The sequence below is a fragment of the Squalius cephalus genome (assembly GCF_949319135.1).
Source record: "Squalius cephalus genome assembly, chromosome: 21".
Classification (NCBI taxonomy): domain Eukaryota; kingdom Metazoa; phylum Chordata; class Actinopteri; order Cypriniformes; family Leuciscidae; genus Squalius; species Squalius cephalus.
The window spans coordinates 22,851,362-22,869,153 of NC_137142.1; the positions used below are offsets into that span (position 1 = coordinate 22,851,362).

Sequence of the window (17,792 nt, forward strand, 5' to 3'; positions counted from 1 at the left end):
GTAAGGGTTTTTTGAGTCCCTCTTCCAAACTAACAGATTTAGCTTATTTAATGGTTTTTAAAGTCTTTTAATGATGCTATTGTGATTATGAAAAGGTACAGAACTCAATCTTTCCATCTTAGAAGAAAACTTTGTTTATAGTTTGTTTTGTGTATATAGAAAACATTTTGTCAATGTGTTCACAAGAACATTATATATCAAAACATTTATAATAATTTATATATAACACATTATATATAAATATATATTATATATTACATTATATATATAAATATATATAATGTTTTTTATATATATAATATATATATATATATATATATATATAAATGAATTGTATATAATAAAACATGTAGAAATATGTAGCATATTTGTTTTCTAAACTTTTTATGGAAATTATTTCTGGATACAGTTTTTCTTTATATCAACTTCACGATGTGCCTCTCAGTCAATGCTTTGATCTACATCTGTTTATTACATGAATGTTTAGTTTTGTAATTCGTATTTTTATTTTTTCTCTTCAGGTTTAAATATGAATATCTCATCATCGGTTGGGGTGCTTCAGTTCCACCACCCGTTTCTGCAGTACAAGTAGATGTACATGTCCTCTGGGTGGCAGCATGTTTCGAAAGCAGAGTTTCCCCTTTAAATGCAAGGGAAAGCTGACACACATGGATCCAATATAGGCAAACCTTCATACTGTAGAAGTAGACGACATGGAGCCATCCTTCGTTCAGAAGAGGAAGTTAGTGGTGTTCATGTCTGCTACTGTTTTTCATTTGCAGTCACAAAACTTTTGAACCACTTTCATGAAGGTGTACCTCCAGCCAGTGTGATTTGTAAAGATTTTCAGATTGTAACCGATGTCTGATTTTTCAAAGCTATTACTTTTTCATTTTGGTTTTCAGAATCTGAGACATTATTTGTTAATATAAAGCTTCCTTCCTTGAGTACAAATTAGTATGTTTGGGCCGGATGTTCAAAAACATTTTCACTGTCCCCACTACAAAAAATTATACATTTTAATTTCTGAATAAAATGTTTTCATTTAACATATTCTTGAACAAGACACATTTACAACAAATACTTTTTTGAATCTGGAAATTATAACTATGGTGTTCATTTTCAATATATTACATTTATATCTTGATTGTGGAGGCTTGATGTGGGATTCATTTTTAGAGACAAAATTTTGCTACAATTATAACTACATTTTGTCCCATTGAAAATGAATCAGTAACACTTAAAGCCATTATATTTAATGTATTATAAAAGTTTTCGCAATGACACTTTTTTTTATTATTGTGCCTTTTCTGTTTATAAAACATTGACCATACAAATAAATGTAACACAGTTATAATACAGTATGGCCTGGTTTCACAGACAGGGCTTAAATTAAGTCAGGATTAGGCCTTAGTTCAATTAGGGCATTTAAGTAGCTTTTATAAACATACCCAAGAAAAAAAAACATTACTGGTGCATTTTGAGAAAAAACAATGTCACTGACATATTTTAAAATATGTCAGTGCAAGTTGCTTTCAGATAAAACAGCTCGAACATGCATTTTAGTCTGGGACTAGCTTAAGACTTATCTGTGAATCCGGGGGTATAATACTTATCTATTCATTGTTACACCTTTAGAAAGTTTAATGCATTAAAACATGACAAACAACCAATTTCAGTTATAACAAGGAATCTACAAATATCATAATGCATTTTAACTTTGGTTACTAACGCTCAAAATAATTAATTGGTTTGAGTAGGACAAACTTAAATTAAACTAATTAGTTCAGTCAAATTAACTTTTATGAGTATTTAGCACTTTCTTTTTCTTTCAAGTTCACAGAACTGATATATTTTAAGTAAACAACTGTTTCATTGTTTTGAGTTTTATGAGATTATTTGAATTATAAAACTGAAACGGCTGGGATGTCTATTTCCCAGCATGCTTTGCCGATGGCACTCGAAAGGGAGAGTAAATGCTAAAATTAAGTGTAGTATAATGTTGTTTTTTTTGTGCAAGATTAATGTTAAGTGGGAGATTTAGTAGTGATTAATGTTTTGTTATGCTAATTTAGAAGAATTTCTGTTAATGTTGGTTTTAGGATAGTTAAGTCATGGTGACAAGTGGTGCATGCAGCTTGATTTGAGAGCAAATAAAACCTTTATTTTGCTGCACTCATACAGCAAGTGCTACTGTATAACATACTATAGTTAACATTTTAACAAATTAGTATGTTAACAAACTAGCTTGTTAAAGCTAGCTAATTTTATACAAATAAAATGTTCACATTGAGATTGCATGAAAGTTTTAAGTTAAATGTATGAATTTGTGTACTCAAACATTTCAAGTTAAATTAAAATGTATAAGTACAAAATAAAAATCTGCCAGTTCTGCTTACTTCAACTTTGAATTTCTTAACTTAAAAAATTTGTGGCAACTGATTGCCTTAAATGTTTTGAGTTTTGCCAACTTATTCGGGTTATTAAACTAAAGGCTTTAGATAAAGTGTTACCAAATTATCTAAAATCAGACTTCACCAATACTTTTTATAGGTAAAATAAAATGTTACTAATGAATATGTCAGTGATCTAGTTAGAAAAGAATAAGCAGGAAATATTTTTTGTCAGTTGCTAAAAGATGAACTGCATCATCATCTGCTGGACTGAAAATTAGGGGGTTCTAAGTCAAATGCTGAGTAATCAAACATGATCAAATCTGGCTTGAACTATGTCTTTTAGAACTAGAGAGTAAATATCATTTTCAGCCACTTAGCCCTTAATGTACCCAACGTATATTTGGCTTTGACAATTCAATACAACCTGTGGTTTCACAGATTTACAGTGACATGTCAAAATAGTCATCTAAATTAATTGGCTAGATGCTGAACAGAGGCAGAAAGAGTAATTTGGGTGACACATTGACTCCTAAAGTGAGGCGAGCAATTTTGCTAGGGTTACATCCATGAAGGAATGTAGGTAATGTACTTGTCTCAGTTCAATGCCACAGACTGCTCTTTGACCAACTAAAACAAATAGTATTCAACTGCTAATGTGGAGCCAGAACAAATAAATAAATCATCTTGTTTTCACTGTGCTTAGTCCACCGATTTAGTGAAAATTAAAAATTGACTGCATATATTTGGTGCCAGCCAAGCTTGAAATTGGGGTTTACAGAATATGAAAAGGAATACCATAATTGTAAACGCACTGAGTATGTTTAGCTCTCCGTAATTTGAATATGTCTACTTTTCTTTGACACCTACAGAAACAAAATGTGTATTTTTTTCCATATTGCCGTTAATTCTGCTTTATTTGAACATCCACAATGATGGTAAAAACAATCACAGTGTTGTATGCCATATGAAATGTATAGTTTGGGCATGTACTGTAGCGCTTAGGCAGCAGTGACCACGGGCAGTGTTTCACACAGAACTCGTGTTTCGCTGTTAGCCGCAGTGACTGAGCAGCGCAGAGTTCTGGAACATTCCTGGAGAGACTCAAAGAAGAACATACACAGTGGGAGTTTGGACCCAGTTCAAGAAAAATAAATCCAGGTTTACATTTTATGAGTAAATGAGATCATATCTAGTCGGCCCTTGAAAGCTAGGGGACAAAAATGCATGTCTGTGCTGCTGTTAGATCAAGATATTTCATTTAGATTTGATAACTCATCATGTCTACACAAGGCATATGGTTTGTGTGGGTGTTTGGGCTGTAGAAATATGGCAGTAATGATGTTGCTGACATCTGTGGTTAAGGGTTGTGCGCAGTCATGTTGATTAATAAATCAGCTATAGCTCTTATAAGCTACTAATTTGTTGCGTTATTGGAACTTCTGAAGAGAATTGTATAAACACACACAAAGCAAGATTTGTTTTGCATTTTCTAAATAATGTACCAGATCATTAACCCAGCTATGTTCTAAAAACGTTTTGCTACTGTTCCCATTAAGTTATGAATCATAGAAACGTTCAAAACCGTCATTTTTTCTTAAGGAAACAACGTTACTTTTGAAAGTTCTCTGTCACTGAACATTTGGAAACAAGTAGTAACATTTAAAAAGTGTTAGACGAACCTCCAACTAAAAAAACAGTATAAACAATGCATAAATAACATTTTTGTGTACCATTTTTATTAAATGGATAAGCTTGAACAAACTTTCTATCAACGTTACTGGAAAAACTGTTTGAGAGAACATAGCCAAAGTTCTGAGAACGTTCCCTGTAAGCTGATTTGTAATATGTTAGCCTTTGAGAAGATGTTAAAGGTTTGTTTGTTTTTGCATTTGGCTTGTCAATGCTCATTTATGACTCAGGGCTCAAGAAAATTTTGCATTGATTTTGTGGTTGGAAACCCAATAGCTGTGACAACTGTTGACTATGCCACCAACTGTTCAATGCAGGTTTATGCAAGATTGAGTACATACAAATTTCTGAAACTTGGATTTACTGTAAGCCATGCAAGGTCTGCAATGTGTCTCTCATGTTCATTACTATTTTTACCTTTATAAGAGAACGGCTAAATCAAAATGAAATTTCAGCGGGCAAGATGAGCTGTTGTCATAATGAGGCACATTCATGTTTTATTGATCATAATATGCTGCAGATTATTGTAAGTTTTGCTCGCTCTTCTTTACACAACTAGAGCTTCTCTATCCCGAAATGTTTCTATATACAAACCCCGATTACCTTGGCAACAAGAGAAGGTGCTTGATCAAGCACGAGGTCCACATAACTGGCCCCAATAAATACTTTGCAGCACTTAATTTAGTTCCATGCCGTGGGCCATTAGCTCCTGCAGTCCATCTCTCAGCAACTGTGCGGCTGATGGAGAGAAAAGGCACAGCAGTGTCAATTTAATTAAATCCAGCTTGTCTGGGTGTGGTTGGTCATCAGCTGCGTGTAGCACATTTCTGACCGGACCACAAATTAATATTGATGCCCACAATGTTATTTTTCTTAAGTTCCTGAGTTTATTCTAAAAAAGATGAATTAGTGGACTGCCGATGTGCAAGAAGAGAAGGGAAATCTGGGAACCCTATAGTATTAAATAAAAGTAGACACTCATTTATTATTGTTTTCAATTTATTATTTATATACAATCAAATATTTTGAAGAACAATGCAAGATCATTTAAACTCATTAACAACAACATGGGACTTTTGAGGGCCATAATATTAAGAAATGTTGTGCTTCACTCGTAATTTTTATAAAATAAATAAAATGATCGCTGTCATAATTAGCAGACTTTGCATGACATAATAAATGACCTCCAATTATTAAGAACATAACATCACATTGTATTTGACTTCTGAAGGAAAGTTGCAACAAAATTTAATAAAACATTTTTTCTTTGACCAAAAACAACAAATTTGTCTAAAGAGATTTTTTTAGTTACTCACTTGATCACGCTAAAAACAATATTTTTCTTGTAAGCAGTTTTAGCGTAATGACTCTTAAGATATTTTGTTTTCTTTTAAGTTATTATTAAGACATCTGATAACCCTCATAACCTTAAAATAATAACCCCCATAACCTTAAAAAAACTGCTGCATTTAAAAACATTCTGCATGAAAATACCACAAATTAAAGAAATGACAAGCTAAATACTTGACATGATGTATCATTGCAGCATTTGAATAACATATTTCAAATTGATTATTCAAATTAAAAGTTTTATAAAAATCAGGATATATTCCACATTGTAGATCTGAGCAAGGAAAACAGTATTTGTTTCGTAGATTTTAGAGAACTTAAAACGTTTAACTAGTCTAAGGCAGTTTGGTTTTTGAATATTTTGGATGGAAATTATCTCCAATCAAATATTCTATTGTTTAAAATGAAAAGTAAAAGATATGATATTCAGCTGATTCTGAACCTGATCTCAGGTTCCTCTAAGTTACACTTGCTTATATGCTGTTTCCTCTGGTTTGTACAACATATGTCTGGTTCATAAAGTTACCAAATATGCAAACATGTTCTATTTAGTCATGGTTTGTGAGGAGAGCATATGTATATACTGTCATTTAGAACAACAAATAGAAGAACATGCATCATAACAGTTCACAAGACATCACTATGTAACTCCAGGGATAATGCCATAATTTGTATTCATTAACCAAGCGGGTTTGATCATTCCCCTTCCCCTTTTTAAGCACTTGAGTATTACGGCTGTGAAACAAGCATCAAAGCGCTGTATGGGGCCCCACAGGCTTCGGCTGTATTAAAATCACAATCTGTCTAATTACAGGTATGCACAGTCAGAGTGGTGAGAAAAGGAGAATGTTTTCTACGGAGATGCCTTGAAGGCTTTGTTAATACACCGACTGGAATAAATTCCTCATGCGAGGAACTCAGGTGCCACACATTTCCTGTACTGAGAGCCTTTTGAAACAGCCTTCCAGGTGAGAGTGAGACTGTGACTCAAGTTGTCTCCACTCGAGCCGTGAGTAAACATCATCTCGCACTTGATCCTGCAATAAGCCCAGTAATGAGGCCAAGCACTTGGCATTAAGATCACAGAGCGCTCGTCTGCCCTCGGTCTCACGCCGCACAGTCAGACGCTGTTTGCTCTGCACAGATTTTTGACTCAGTTCCGTGGGAGATGAGAGCGTCTGCACGGGTGCCATTAGTCACCATGCATGGGATAGCAATCGCATTTACAAAAGGGGCTTTTTTTTAACAAACAAAATGCTGTGCGGCCTATCACGCAGCAACTTTTTAAACATGAATCAACTCAATGCAATGTCTCGGAGACCTTTTGTTTCACTAGTTGCGATTTATTAGTTGCAGTTGTTTACCCTGCCACCAATATGGTAATAACAAAACATTAAAGGTATGCAAAAATTATAAATAATTTTTGGTCAAACTAGGGTCCAATTCGTACTATTAACTATGACTTTTGCCTCAATAAATTCCAAATTACTGCTTACTGGATATAGTTGTTACGTTTAGGTAAGGGATGTAATATGGTCATGCAGAAAAAGGCATTAAAATGTGCTTTATAAGTACTAACTAATATCCTAGCAATATGCATGCTATAAGCTATAGTTATTATTAGTGAGAATTGAACCTTAAAGTATTACCTAATTTTTTTGTTGTTTAGGGAAATTCATTAAATGCTTCGCAAACCTGAACTTGGTTTTGCAATTCATCACAACAGCAACATTCACATTTTTGAGTTTGTTGTTTCCTTAGTTTTGTTAAGCTAATTATAATTATAGCCTAAATAAAAAATGATAAATCTTCTGCATGCTATTTCAGGCCACAAACAAAAGACGTCCATCTTCCACTTCAACAGCATGTGCTTGTCTACTTTAGTATAACTATAAGCTACATAGCTTAGTTTTCACTTAAATTGATGAACATTTATACTAAAAAAATGATATGATCAATAAGTTATAACACTTTTTTTTTCATTGCTAACTCATCAAAATAAGTAAAGCAATTTTCAACTTTTAATTTTTTTAAAGTCAGTTTAATGTAATTCTAAGTTGAAATGACTTAAACATCCATGTTGATTGTGCTTAATTTTTTTTTTTTTTTTTCAGTATACAGATATAATTTCAAGAGCTCCTGTTGATGTGCGTCGTGTACCCCGTGACTACAGGCTTGTGTTTTTATTTGATGCTTGGGAAAAGAGCACCACTTGGGTGGTTGGAGCCCTGGCAGAATCCCAAAGTCTAAGTAACCTTTAATCCTTAATCCTCAACCCAAACCTGACCCTTACTCGCGTCTAGTTGTCGGACGTCTGTCTCAAACATCTTTAAACCAAAACATTATAGGATGTTCGTGTTGAATAAAAACGGTACAGATTTTACGTTATTCCTGATTAGTCGTGTCACTATTAAATCACATTTACATTATTAAATATTTGATACTTAATATAAAATTTATATTTTTAATGCGTTTTAGCCTACATGAAACAACTGTAGCTAATCCGCAGTAACTGACGCTGAATAATTGAGAACAAAGGCCGCCTCGAAGTCTCCGATTAACGTCTGCCTTCAAGGCTACACAAGCATCATTACATTTATTATATTAATCTTCGATAACATAGGTCAGATAAGTGCGAATGATTATCTGTTTTCAATTGTGATGAACTTTCGACTCTTATGTTGAAAGGTGTGTTTAGCTTCCTTTATCATATTAACGATTACATAATATGTGTTCGCCATAAATGACAGATTTTATATGGCAAATCATTTGTAGCCTATAGCGTTTGCTTCTATAAAATAATAATTACCCGGAGAAAGAATATTAACAACAATAACAGTAATAATAATCATAAACGATGCACAAATTACAGCATAATTCCTTGCATAGAGTTCAAGTCCAAAGTCAGTTTGTTGCTGAACTTTGATCTTCTTTTATTACAGGTAAGATTGTTTGGTCTTCACAACTTCATGTAAAACAGCTTTCAAATTTCGTTGTGATAGTCACTGTATAAGAGCCACTGCGATGAGGTGAGTTTTGATGAGCTTCAGTGTTACATATCGATATTTTTGCTATCCTTTTTATTTTTATTTTTGGTTGGCGCTTGAACATTCATGTTTTGTTCCCACATTAAAGGTTTTCTGTTCTAATCTGCCTGTCAGTGCTGCTGTTCAGCACTTCAGCCAAGCCATACAGACCCAGGGTATGTTTAACTTCTAATATGGACACTCTTAATTTACAGCAAAATATTTTGACTGTCTTATGTTACAAAAGAAGAAAATAAACAATGGCTATAGTCGCTTTTAATTACAACTGTTTTTACAAGGTCTGCCCTGACCCTTCTTGCCATTTTGAGCAAGAAGAAAAGGATGTCTTTTCTTGTATATCAAACTGTGATTACTGACATTGCTATAGGCAGTACTATTGGGATATTTTAAACATATTTAATATTTTAAAACAATCCATTTGCTAATATTTGGCTTGTTGCTTTTACAGGAAAAATTGTTTGGCAAAGCAGTTCAGGACACTATAGTGTAAGTACATGTCTTGCCTTCTGCACACACTGTAAAGGATCTAAGTAGCTATACATATAAGGTATATATATATATATATATATATATATATATATATATATATATATATATATATATATATATATATATAAGGTATCACTTTAACCAAATATTCAAATGATTAAAATAAAATATTCCTTCCTTTTCCATGGTAGTTTTGATCATCGCAATGGGAAGATGATCCAGGGAATGGAGGAGGTGGAGCCACCACAGGACATGGATATAACAAATTCTGACATCGATCCTAACATGTTGATTTGGAAAGCAGTAAAAGAAGAAATTCAGCCGAAATACAACAGACCTGAAGAGGATAAAGATGCTCTCTACCACTCCTTTGACATAAAACATCCAGCTGACCCAAAACAGCATGAAAACTACTTTCAGCCACTGAGACACGATCAGGTACAGATGTATGACGAACCAGAAGAAGATAGGGACGATCTATACCACGGCATGTTTGATGTAGCTGTCGAGCCAATGAAAAGAGAGAAGGATGTAATTGGAGGTAATGCCAGGCCCATCTACTCAAGCCCAGAAGAGGACAAAGATGACATGTACCACGCAGATCTCAAAGGACATCAGTCTGACCAGCAGGATCTAGCAATGAATATATTCCCCAATCGCCCCAAAAGAGTGCACACAGAGCCAGAGGTAGACCTGGATGAGCTTTATCATAAGCAATGATAAAATAAGTCATGTCGTATCTATACGACTGCAGTACTGGATGTTAATTCATTATGTGTGGTTTTAATTAAATCTCTATTTTTAAAATCATTAAAAAAAAAAAAAAAAATGTTTGTTTGTTTTTTAAATATAGAACTAAACATAGAAAAAGAATGTCCGTTCAGCATGTTTCACACTCAGCAATACCAGGAAGACTGTGACCATGAGCCATATGGTTCACTTACTGTTTTTTTTAATGAAGCATTTTTAAATAAATTAGTAAATGAAATACATTTTTATACAATCATAATAAAATAATTGACAAAAGTATATTTAAAAAATAAAGTATTTATTAAGGCAAAGTATTATAAGAAAAGCAAAAGTATTACATTTCCATAGAGGACATTCACAGAGCTCGATTCAGCTGCTGTTAATTCACAGAACAACGGGCAACAAAGTGAAACGCTACATTGGGGATTGAGCTACACCTGTCGCACAAAAGAAGTAAAACATAAAATAGATCGATTAAATATATAAAACATTAAATATTTAAAGACTGAACAGAGCTGACTTTCAGCTCACAAAACTTAAAATACAGTTAAGTATCTTCAAATGGTTTTACTGTATGAATTGTATGATTTTACTCTATTTATTTTAGAAATTGTCTCACTTCTATATCACATTAATACAGAAAAAATGAACAGAAAAAAAGTCCAAATCTAAAGTGGAGGCACTAAATTAATAACATACATACATTTTTATATAAAAATAACATACAATATTTTTATATCAATTATATGAAGATATTTTAGGATTTTTGGTCTAATCACTTTGGTAATGAAAAACTACCAAACGGCTCCTCTTTCAGCTTTGTTCATCCGGTGGAATGACACCTTTCTTGATTATAATATTTCCATACAGTGCTGTCTCCCTGTCAGAGAGATTTAAGAATCATCGATTATTTTTCTTAAATAAAAAATAGCTAAACAGATCATCATAGATCATAAGTAAAATTGCTCACCCAGTTGCCACTACAGCAAATGCCTTTTTGGCGCGCTCATAAAATGCAAACCGCTCAACAAACTTGAAGTTACCCTGAACAAAAAAAAAAAGCATGTTAATTTTTTGTTAAGGTGATAATTAATCTATATATACACATTTAATATCCTGGACAAATTAATTGTATTCTTCCCTTTGTAAACCTAGCTTGGTCAAATATAATTTCAATAGTGATGAATCTGTCCTCATCATATTAGTTATGATATTTTATGTATGTAATAGCTTACATCTGATCCTGCTTGTTTCAGGAGGTCAGAGTACTGGTCCCATACCGGCACTTTCAGTCCCTTTAATTTGTCACTCTGTACAAGGTCCATGACAGCTGCCTAATAAATCAGATCATATTCAGTTACAGACACAGCCTACAATTATGAAAAGTTACATACATGAAAAAACGAGGTAAACCTTGTGGTTTAGCCATTTAAAAAATAAAAGATGCCAAAGAATGTTATCACCCACTGAATCATCATAGGTATCAAGAGGAAAAAGCTTCAGTATTGCCTTCAGAAGTTCTGGTATACCTACAGCTTAAAGAATAAAACAGATCATACACTTGATCACCTTGCACAGCAGTGTCAGTGACAAACATTTGACTTTTCTTGCTATACAAATAATGCATATTAAGAAATTCTGGGGCCAACAGATATGTAAAAATACAATGGTTACCATAATTTACAAAATAATTATTATTGGTTCTGTAAAACCATAATAAATCAACATGAGATCTCTTTCAAACAGTATAAGATAGGTCATAAAATGGTCAAAAATCATTTTTTTTTTTTTTTTTATGAAAGTTGTATAGGAAATACCTGTAGAAGTTACATGTTTGTAAAGGTTTAGACATACCATCCGCTCTTATCTCCACTGGACCACATTTACAAATAGATGTGGCTGGAAAATTTGCGTCTGCAAGAACTGAAAAAAAAGTGATAGGCAACATGACAATTCATACATGACGTTATATTTCTTATACCAGTATTGTTGCGATGATGACGTCTGCGCTCATAAGACAAACCAGATCCACTCAAAAAGCTAGACGGACAGAAAATCTACGCTTTACAACATCAGCGGGAGTCGAAAGAGTGGATATGTGCTTAGGCTTAGAGATAATAAAAATGTGACATTTTTATGAGAGACAGCCTACAAAGTTTTTGAGTGACATTTTGATGATCGAAATGAAAGCGCGTGCATGTTGCGCGGTAAGGAGCGCAGCCAAAGCAATAATAACACTTCCCGTTTCAATACTCCAACTACGATATATCCGTGGCGTTTTTAAATCACGTCTAACTTTAAATAAACCAATGACATGCTATAATGGTGGCACAAACAGGTATATCGTCTAACATTCAAACCTAGAAATTAGCCTACAAGTGTGATGCAAGAACTTTGGTTTGACGTTCATAAAAGGGACGCTGCATGTGATCCGATCTCATTAACGACTTACCTAGTTCATCTCCATGACCCATTTGCGCCAAAACATACAATAATTCAGGCGTAAGTACCGATGGGATTCCTTTTAGTATAACCATTTCAAAGCAGTGACAGAACACGAGCAAGTTTGTGGGCAGTCATGTGACCCTTTGAAGTATTTCAATTGGTTACACGAAATAAGAGCTACGTAACGCAACCTGCGTTTCGAATACGTAATTTGCGTTTCTTTGCATACCAGTGACGGTCTTCTTTTTTTAAATTTAATCTATGTTCAAGTAAGACTGGTTATAGTCTTATTCTGTTTCAGAATGAGAAGGCATATTCATTTTCAGCATTGTTTTTGCATACATTTGTTCGTGAACTTGTGTTAGTCATGCCTCCTTATTTTCAGGCTGCTATAAACAAATAAAAATTGCATTAAGTTGTCAGAGAGCGTTAAATTTAACTGGCGAACAAAATATCCCTTTGTGTGAGGGGGTAACCACATCCACTCTCAGTCGGTATACAACAGTGTTTTTTATTAATTTACATTTAAAAAATATATTAAATCGTCAATGAATATTAGCACACTGCTAAAATTAACAAATAACATCAATGGCAGTGGCTCTCATTAATATCTGGCTAATCTTTCTATTTTAATATAGTAGGCTACATATAACCGTTTATAGCAAGATTTCAAATTCATTATTTTATGTCTCTGACGACCCAGCCTTTTTGTAAATAAGTTTGATGTGAAACTTCAGTTAGAGTAAAACGTTGAGGAAAAATCCATGTGTAGCCTATAATCTCATCATCTGCAGTGTGACTGAACTCACAACACAAAGACTACAGGCCTACATTCTGCACGTGAAATTCTATATTATTGCTCTTGACAACATGTTCCATGCAATTAAATTCCTACACGATCCCATGCTAAATATTAAGTATAGGCCCTATATGTCTAATAAAATTTTATTGTCGGTAAATTGAAATTTGATTATACACAAGGCTGGAGATAATTTTTTCACAGTGACATTTATTTGTAAGAAGAAAAAAAAAAACATTAGCAAGCTAATTGAGCTTAAACTCGCCGTTTAAACGAAGAACGACACCTAGACGTGCAGCTGCTACTGATGAAGAGGAACTGCCGGTGATGTGGTTGTAATTCAGGGAAATTTGCTCCAAAAGACCTGTGTGGAGGCTTTGCAGCTGCGAAACGTAGAGTGAAAGTGGAAAGATGGAAGACTGATGGAAGAAAAGACATTCGGAGGAGCCAAGACTGTCTGATCAGTTCAAAGCTCCTTTCTTTTACCGAGGAACCATGCTGCTCCCTCTTTGGTTCTGCTTTTTTAAATGAGTTTATCACGCTATGAGGAGCTGCCTTTGCCAAAATGTAACGTTTTGCCTCTTTTGTCTGCGCTGAGCGCCTCAATTCGGTCTACATTTATTATTTTGACCTTTCGTTAGCAGGGGATAGACTTCAAAGTGGAACCTCTCTTTTGCTGTCTTTAAGGAGACCTTTGTGCTGTTGCGGTATGTGGAGAGAAAGTTTTTTCTCCTCTTTTAAAAGTTTTGTTCCAGGGGCTGAGAAGAAAGCTGGACTCCGAGGGAATATTGAATGAAAATTAAAATCAATTAGGCTATGGACTTTTGAGAGTGTTTGGAACGACGCCGTGCGAAAAAGAAAAAAAAAAAAGCCAAGATTTTTAAGCGAGAAAATGCCCTCAGTTGATGTGCAATTGAGATGAATGGACTCGTCCTATAATTGCATTTGCTGTGGTCCTTCTGGACGCTGTATTTCACATAAAATGGTCAGTGTTTAATGCGTAAACGGGTTGTAAGTTCTCTAGTGCTCTTTAACCTGACAAGTGATTATGAAGCGACATTAAAACTTTATAGTTATTCATCAATAATTAATAAGTTTGAGTTTGGTTTAAAGCAATGACATTTCATAAATTGCCTTTAGGTTTACGTAAAACGAAAACAAAAAGCTAATTATTAAGATAATATTCATAAACAGGAAAAAAACGCATATTATTAAGATGAAAAATGCTAGATATTTATAAATCATCGTCCTAAAAAAATCCTATTTCAACACATTGGACATAGTGATAGGCCTATATTTAAGATGACCTGCTTACTGAGAAAAAGTTTTTACTAAGATATGGTAATTCCTGTTGTTGGTCAATAAACATACTTGAGTAGCCTATATATTTATGCAGCACAAAACCTGTCTTAAAGGCTATTTATAAAACTATAATTCGCATCCCTCAAAACACTATTTTGCGCTCCACAAATCAGAGCCCTTAATAATATAACATTTTTATAAAATGATTTTGTATTTAGAGCAAATATATAATTTAAAGAATACCGCCACAAAATACCACTACATCGACTTTATTATCCCACTGGATACGCTGCAAGAGTGACTGAAAATACAGCCACAGCACCACCTAGAGTGCACAAAGTGTAATTGCGCGATCTCACCTCATTTCCAAATGAATGAGCCAAAGCATGGCCAGATCAGCATACAGTCAAATCGAGTTGTACAGTAACAGTTTAAGAAGACTATGGCAATGGCATTTTTCTCTTTCAAACTGCTCAAATGTATATTACAATGCATTATTTAGTGTTTCAATTACATATACGTTTATGTACTGGATCCCTCCATTTAAGGTGTATCAGCAAAGATTTAAAAGTGATAATACCAGACCATGATTAATATATAAGATAAACTCGAACCACAAGCAAACCACAGGTATGCACGTCTGACAGCCCAATTATGTAAATCTTGATGTTTTTTCATAAACACTTGATAAGAAAATTAAGGCAAAGTAGAGCATTTTAATATCAGCATTTTATCACAATCTAAATTTCTCCACTGGAATTTTAATTGTCCTGGAAAGCAGCCTTTCTCTTCTCGACAAAGGCAGTCATGCCCTCTTTTCTGTCCTCCTGAAAATGAGAACACAGCAAGTTCAAGAAAGTAGAAATCTTTTCGCTCAAAAAAAGAAACGAATAAATGGAAGAAAAGTGACGCACCGTGGCAAAGGTTGCATGGAACAATCTTTTCTCAAGTCGACTGCCCTCAGCTAAAGTCAGTTCAAACGCTGAAAGTAAAGTTCAAATAAAACTATCAATTTCTAAACGGCTGCACAGAACTACTCAGTTTTCATGTGACGTCACACGCTTATCGGAACGCCCAACTGGAGGGCACAAGGCTTTCCTCCGCTGCCCGCCAGTCATTTTTACCAGGTTTGTAGTAAGTACTAATGTAGTAAGAGTGATATTAAAAGACCAAATTCAATATACACCTTATTGATGATGCATAGTTTGCCCAGGCATGAACACAGAATATAAATGGCAACACCTGATCCATTAATACTAACACTTTATCTTCTATTTTATATCTATTGTCTTTAAAAAAAAACAAAAAAACAATTTTTTATTAGATTAAACTGGGAAGGGTCATAGCACTTGCATATTGTTGTCCTATTGTTAGTTTCACTGCTTCTATTGTTCTCATTTGTAAGTCGCTTTGGATAAAAGTGTCTGCTAAATGAATAAAATGTAAAATGTAATGTAAATGTAATGCAACACGAGGTTTCTTGTTAAGCGTTATTTCAATCGAAAACCAGTATAAAGAAAATGCGCTGTGTTTATATTTTGGGCTCATCTGCTCGCCTGTATATAGCATGCATCATCAAAAAGGTGTAAACTGAATTTTATATTTTAATATCATTGTAGTTAGTACATTAAGGCACTTTAAGGGTGGGTTGCACCAATATGGATTAAGCATCTCCTTAGCCTGGTGCTGGTTCGCACTCAGCCTTTGCTGCTTGATCAGCCCTTTAATTCTAGTGATTGAAATACTGCAGCAGTTGCTGTATATGTATCACAAGTGCCCAAAACTTACAATCTTGTTCCCATATTTTTGTTTTTGAGAAGGAAAATGGACAGGCTTGTGCTGCAGCTCTATGGCTGCTTTGCGCTCCAGGGCTCCGCTATGAATATGTATTTTTTTAAACCCGATCTGGATGCATGAACCGAATGTTGAAAGTCAGTGAGCCTCATTCATGAAACATGAGCAGAATAAATTTCAACATAAAAGCTTCTATCCCTTTAAAACCTTACCTGCATTAACAGCTTCCTTTGCCATGGCAGAGACAAGTTTGGAATTGCCAGCTATTTTCTCACCACATCTGATCGCTTCTGAAACCAGCTGATCCACAGGAAATACTTTACTTACCAGACCTATAGAGATGAATACATTAGTCCACATATTGAATTGAGAGAAGAAAGAAGCTGTAGCGCAACAGTAAGTTTGAAAGACAAACCAGAGAGTTTTGCCTCCTGAGCGGAGATTCGGTCTCCTGTGAGAACCATCTCCATCGCAAGGGATTTTCCCACAGCTCTTGTAAGCCTCTGAGTGCCACCAGCACCTGGAGCCAAAGAAATCATGTGATCACAGCTACCTCGTAGCTAAATATTGCCGTTCATAATTATTCTGCAACAATCAATCCACATAATTAAAAAACAGATGTGTTACTGTACCAGGAATGGTCCCGAGCAGGATTTCTGGCTGTCCAAACTGTGCCTTCTCCCCAGCATAGATTATGTCACACATCATGGCAAACTCACATCCTCCACCAAGCTGGACAGGACAAACACTTTGTTTATGCTTGAGTGGGAATTAAGATTTAAACAGGCTTTTTAGTGATTAATTTCAAACATTTACCTACCGCAAACCCATTGACAGCAGCAATAACAGGCTTTTTGACTGTTGAAACCTTGTTCCAATGTGCCAAGAAGTTTCCACCATAGCACTCTTGAAAGGTTCGATTCTGCATCTCTTTAATATCTGCTCCAGCTATCAAAGCAAAAGTGTTAATACAACATACGATGAGTTTAAAGGAATTTAATATAACACGCTCAACTAATTGTATTGACAGTTTCACACCTGCAAAGGCTTTTTCACTCCCTGTGACGACAATTGCTCCCACTTCACTGTCACCCTCAAAGACATCAAGGGCTTTGCCCACCTCCATCATAAGCCCATCACAAAGAGCATTCAAGGCCTTTGGTCTATTCAGTTGGATGAAACCGACATTCTTCTTTTCACCCTTTTTGTCAACCAGTATGTACTGATACTGGCCACCTGAAAAAGAGATAAGGGCAGGGGTCAAATTCGCTCAATGCAATTTTTTTAATTATTAAAACAGAATTGATTTGTCAAATACATCACCTCTGTATTATATTTATATTCCTATTCTTATTTTAAAATATGTTTCAATTGCAAACAAGCACACAGAAGGGTAGCTGCAGCTTCCATAAAGGTCGGTGTTTCCATTATAAAGTTGCAGGTACAAAACAAGCAGTCACAGAACCAGAGCAGGCAAATGACGCAAGTTTCCAAACAAAGCAAAACTAGAGATTGACATTGAAAAGGAAGTCATTACTTTTAAGTAGACATGGTTCCTGTTACCTGAACTACATTGCCTGGTAGCTGCTAACGCAGAGGGAAGGAGTTTACAGTTTTTGAGAAGTAACCCTGTGGATCTGCAGAGCAGCGCCATGGTTGGTTGTGCGAGGTCAACGGTAACGCTGCGACGATGATGAAGCCACGCCACGGCACGTTGATTGGCTGTCAAGA

General features: G+C 34.8%; 3 protein-coding genes across 3 annotated transcripts; 1 reads left to right on the forward strand and 2 right to left on the reverse strand.

The window, feature by feature from the left end:
• The first annotated feature begins 7,549 nt into the window (after positions 1–7,549).
• On the forward strand, positions 7,550–9,783 carry LOC307149311 (uncharacterized protein). Its single transcript, XM_079855573.1, has 5 exons — positions 7,550–7,685; positions 8,378–8,464; positions 8,571–8,637; positions 8,931–8,968; positions 9,163–9,783. The coding sequence occupies exons 2-5, from the start codon at positions 8,460–8,462 to the stop codon at positions 9,689–9,691; spliced, it is 639 nt and encodes a 212-aa protein (XP_079711699.1). The 5' UTR covers positions 7,550–7,685; positions 8,378–8,459; the 3' UTR covers positions 9,692–9,783.
• A 142-nt stretch (positions 9,784–9,925) lies between these two features.
• Positions 9,926–12,321, reverse strand: fuom (fucose mutarotase). The gene is made up of 6 exons (XM_079855079.1): positions 12,174–12,321; positions 11,576–11,644; positions 11,189–11,256; positions 10,957–11,055; positions 10,692–10,765; positions 9,926–10,601 (listed from the first exon to the last, which is right to left on the reverse strand). The coding sequence occupies exons 1-6, from the start codon at positions 12,256–12,258 to the stop codon at positions 10,535–10,537; spliced, it is 462 nt and encodes a 153-aa protein (XP_079711205.1). The 5' UTR covers positions 12,259–12,321; the 3' UTR covers positions 9,926–10,534.
• An 845-nt stretch (positions 12,322–13,166) lies between these two features.
• On the reverse strand, positions 13,167–17,768 carry echs1 (enoyl CoA hydratase, short chain, 1, mitochondrial). The gene is made up of 8 exons (XM_079855078.1): positions 17,625–17,768; positions 17,100–17,297; positions 16,882–17,009; positions 16,694–16,793; positions 16,477–16,581; positions 16,274–16,393; positions 15,182–15,249; positions 13,167–15,094 (listed from the first exon to the last, which is right to left on the reverse strand). The coding sequence occupies exons 1-8, from the start codon at positions 17,713–17,715 to the stop codon at positions 15,029–15,031; spliced, it is 876 nt and encodes a 291-aa protein (XP_079711204.1). The 5' UTR covers positions 17,716–17,768; the 3' UTR covers positions 13,167–15,028.
• Positions 17,769–17,792: the final 24 nt, after the last annotated feature.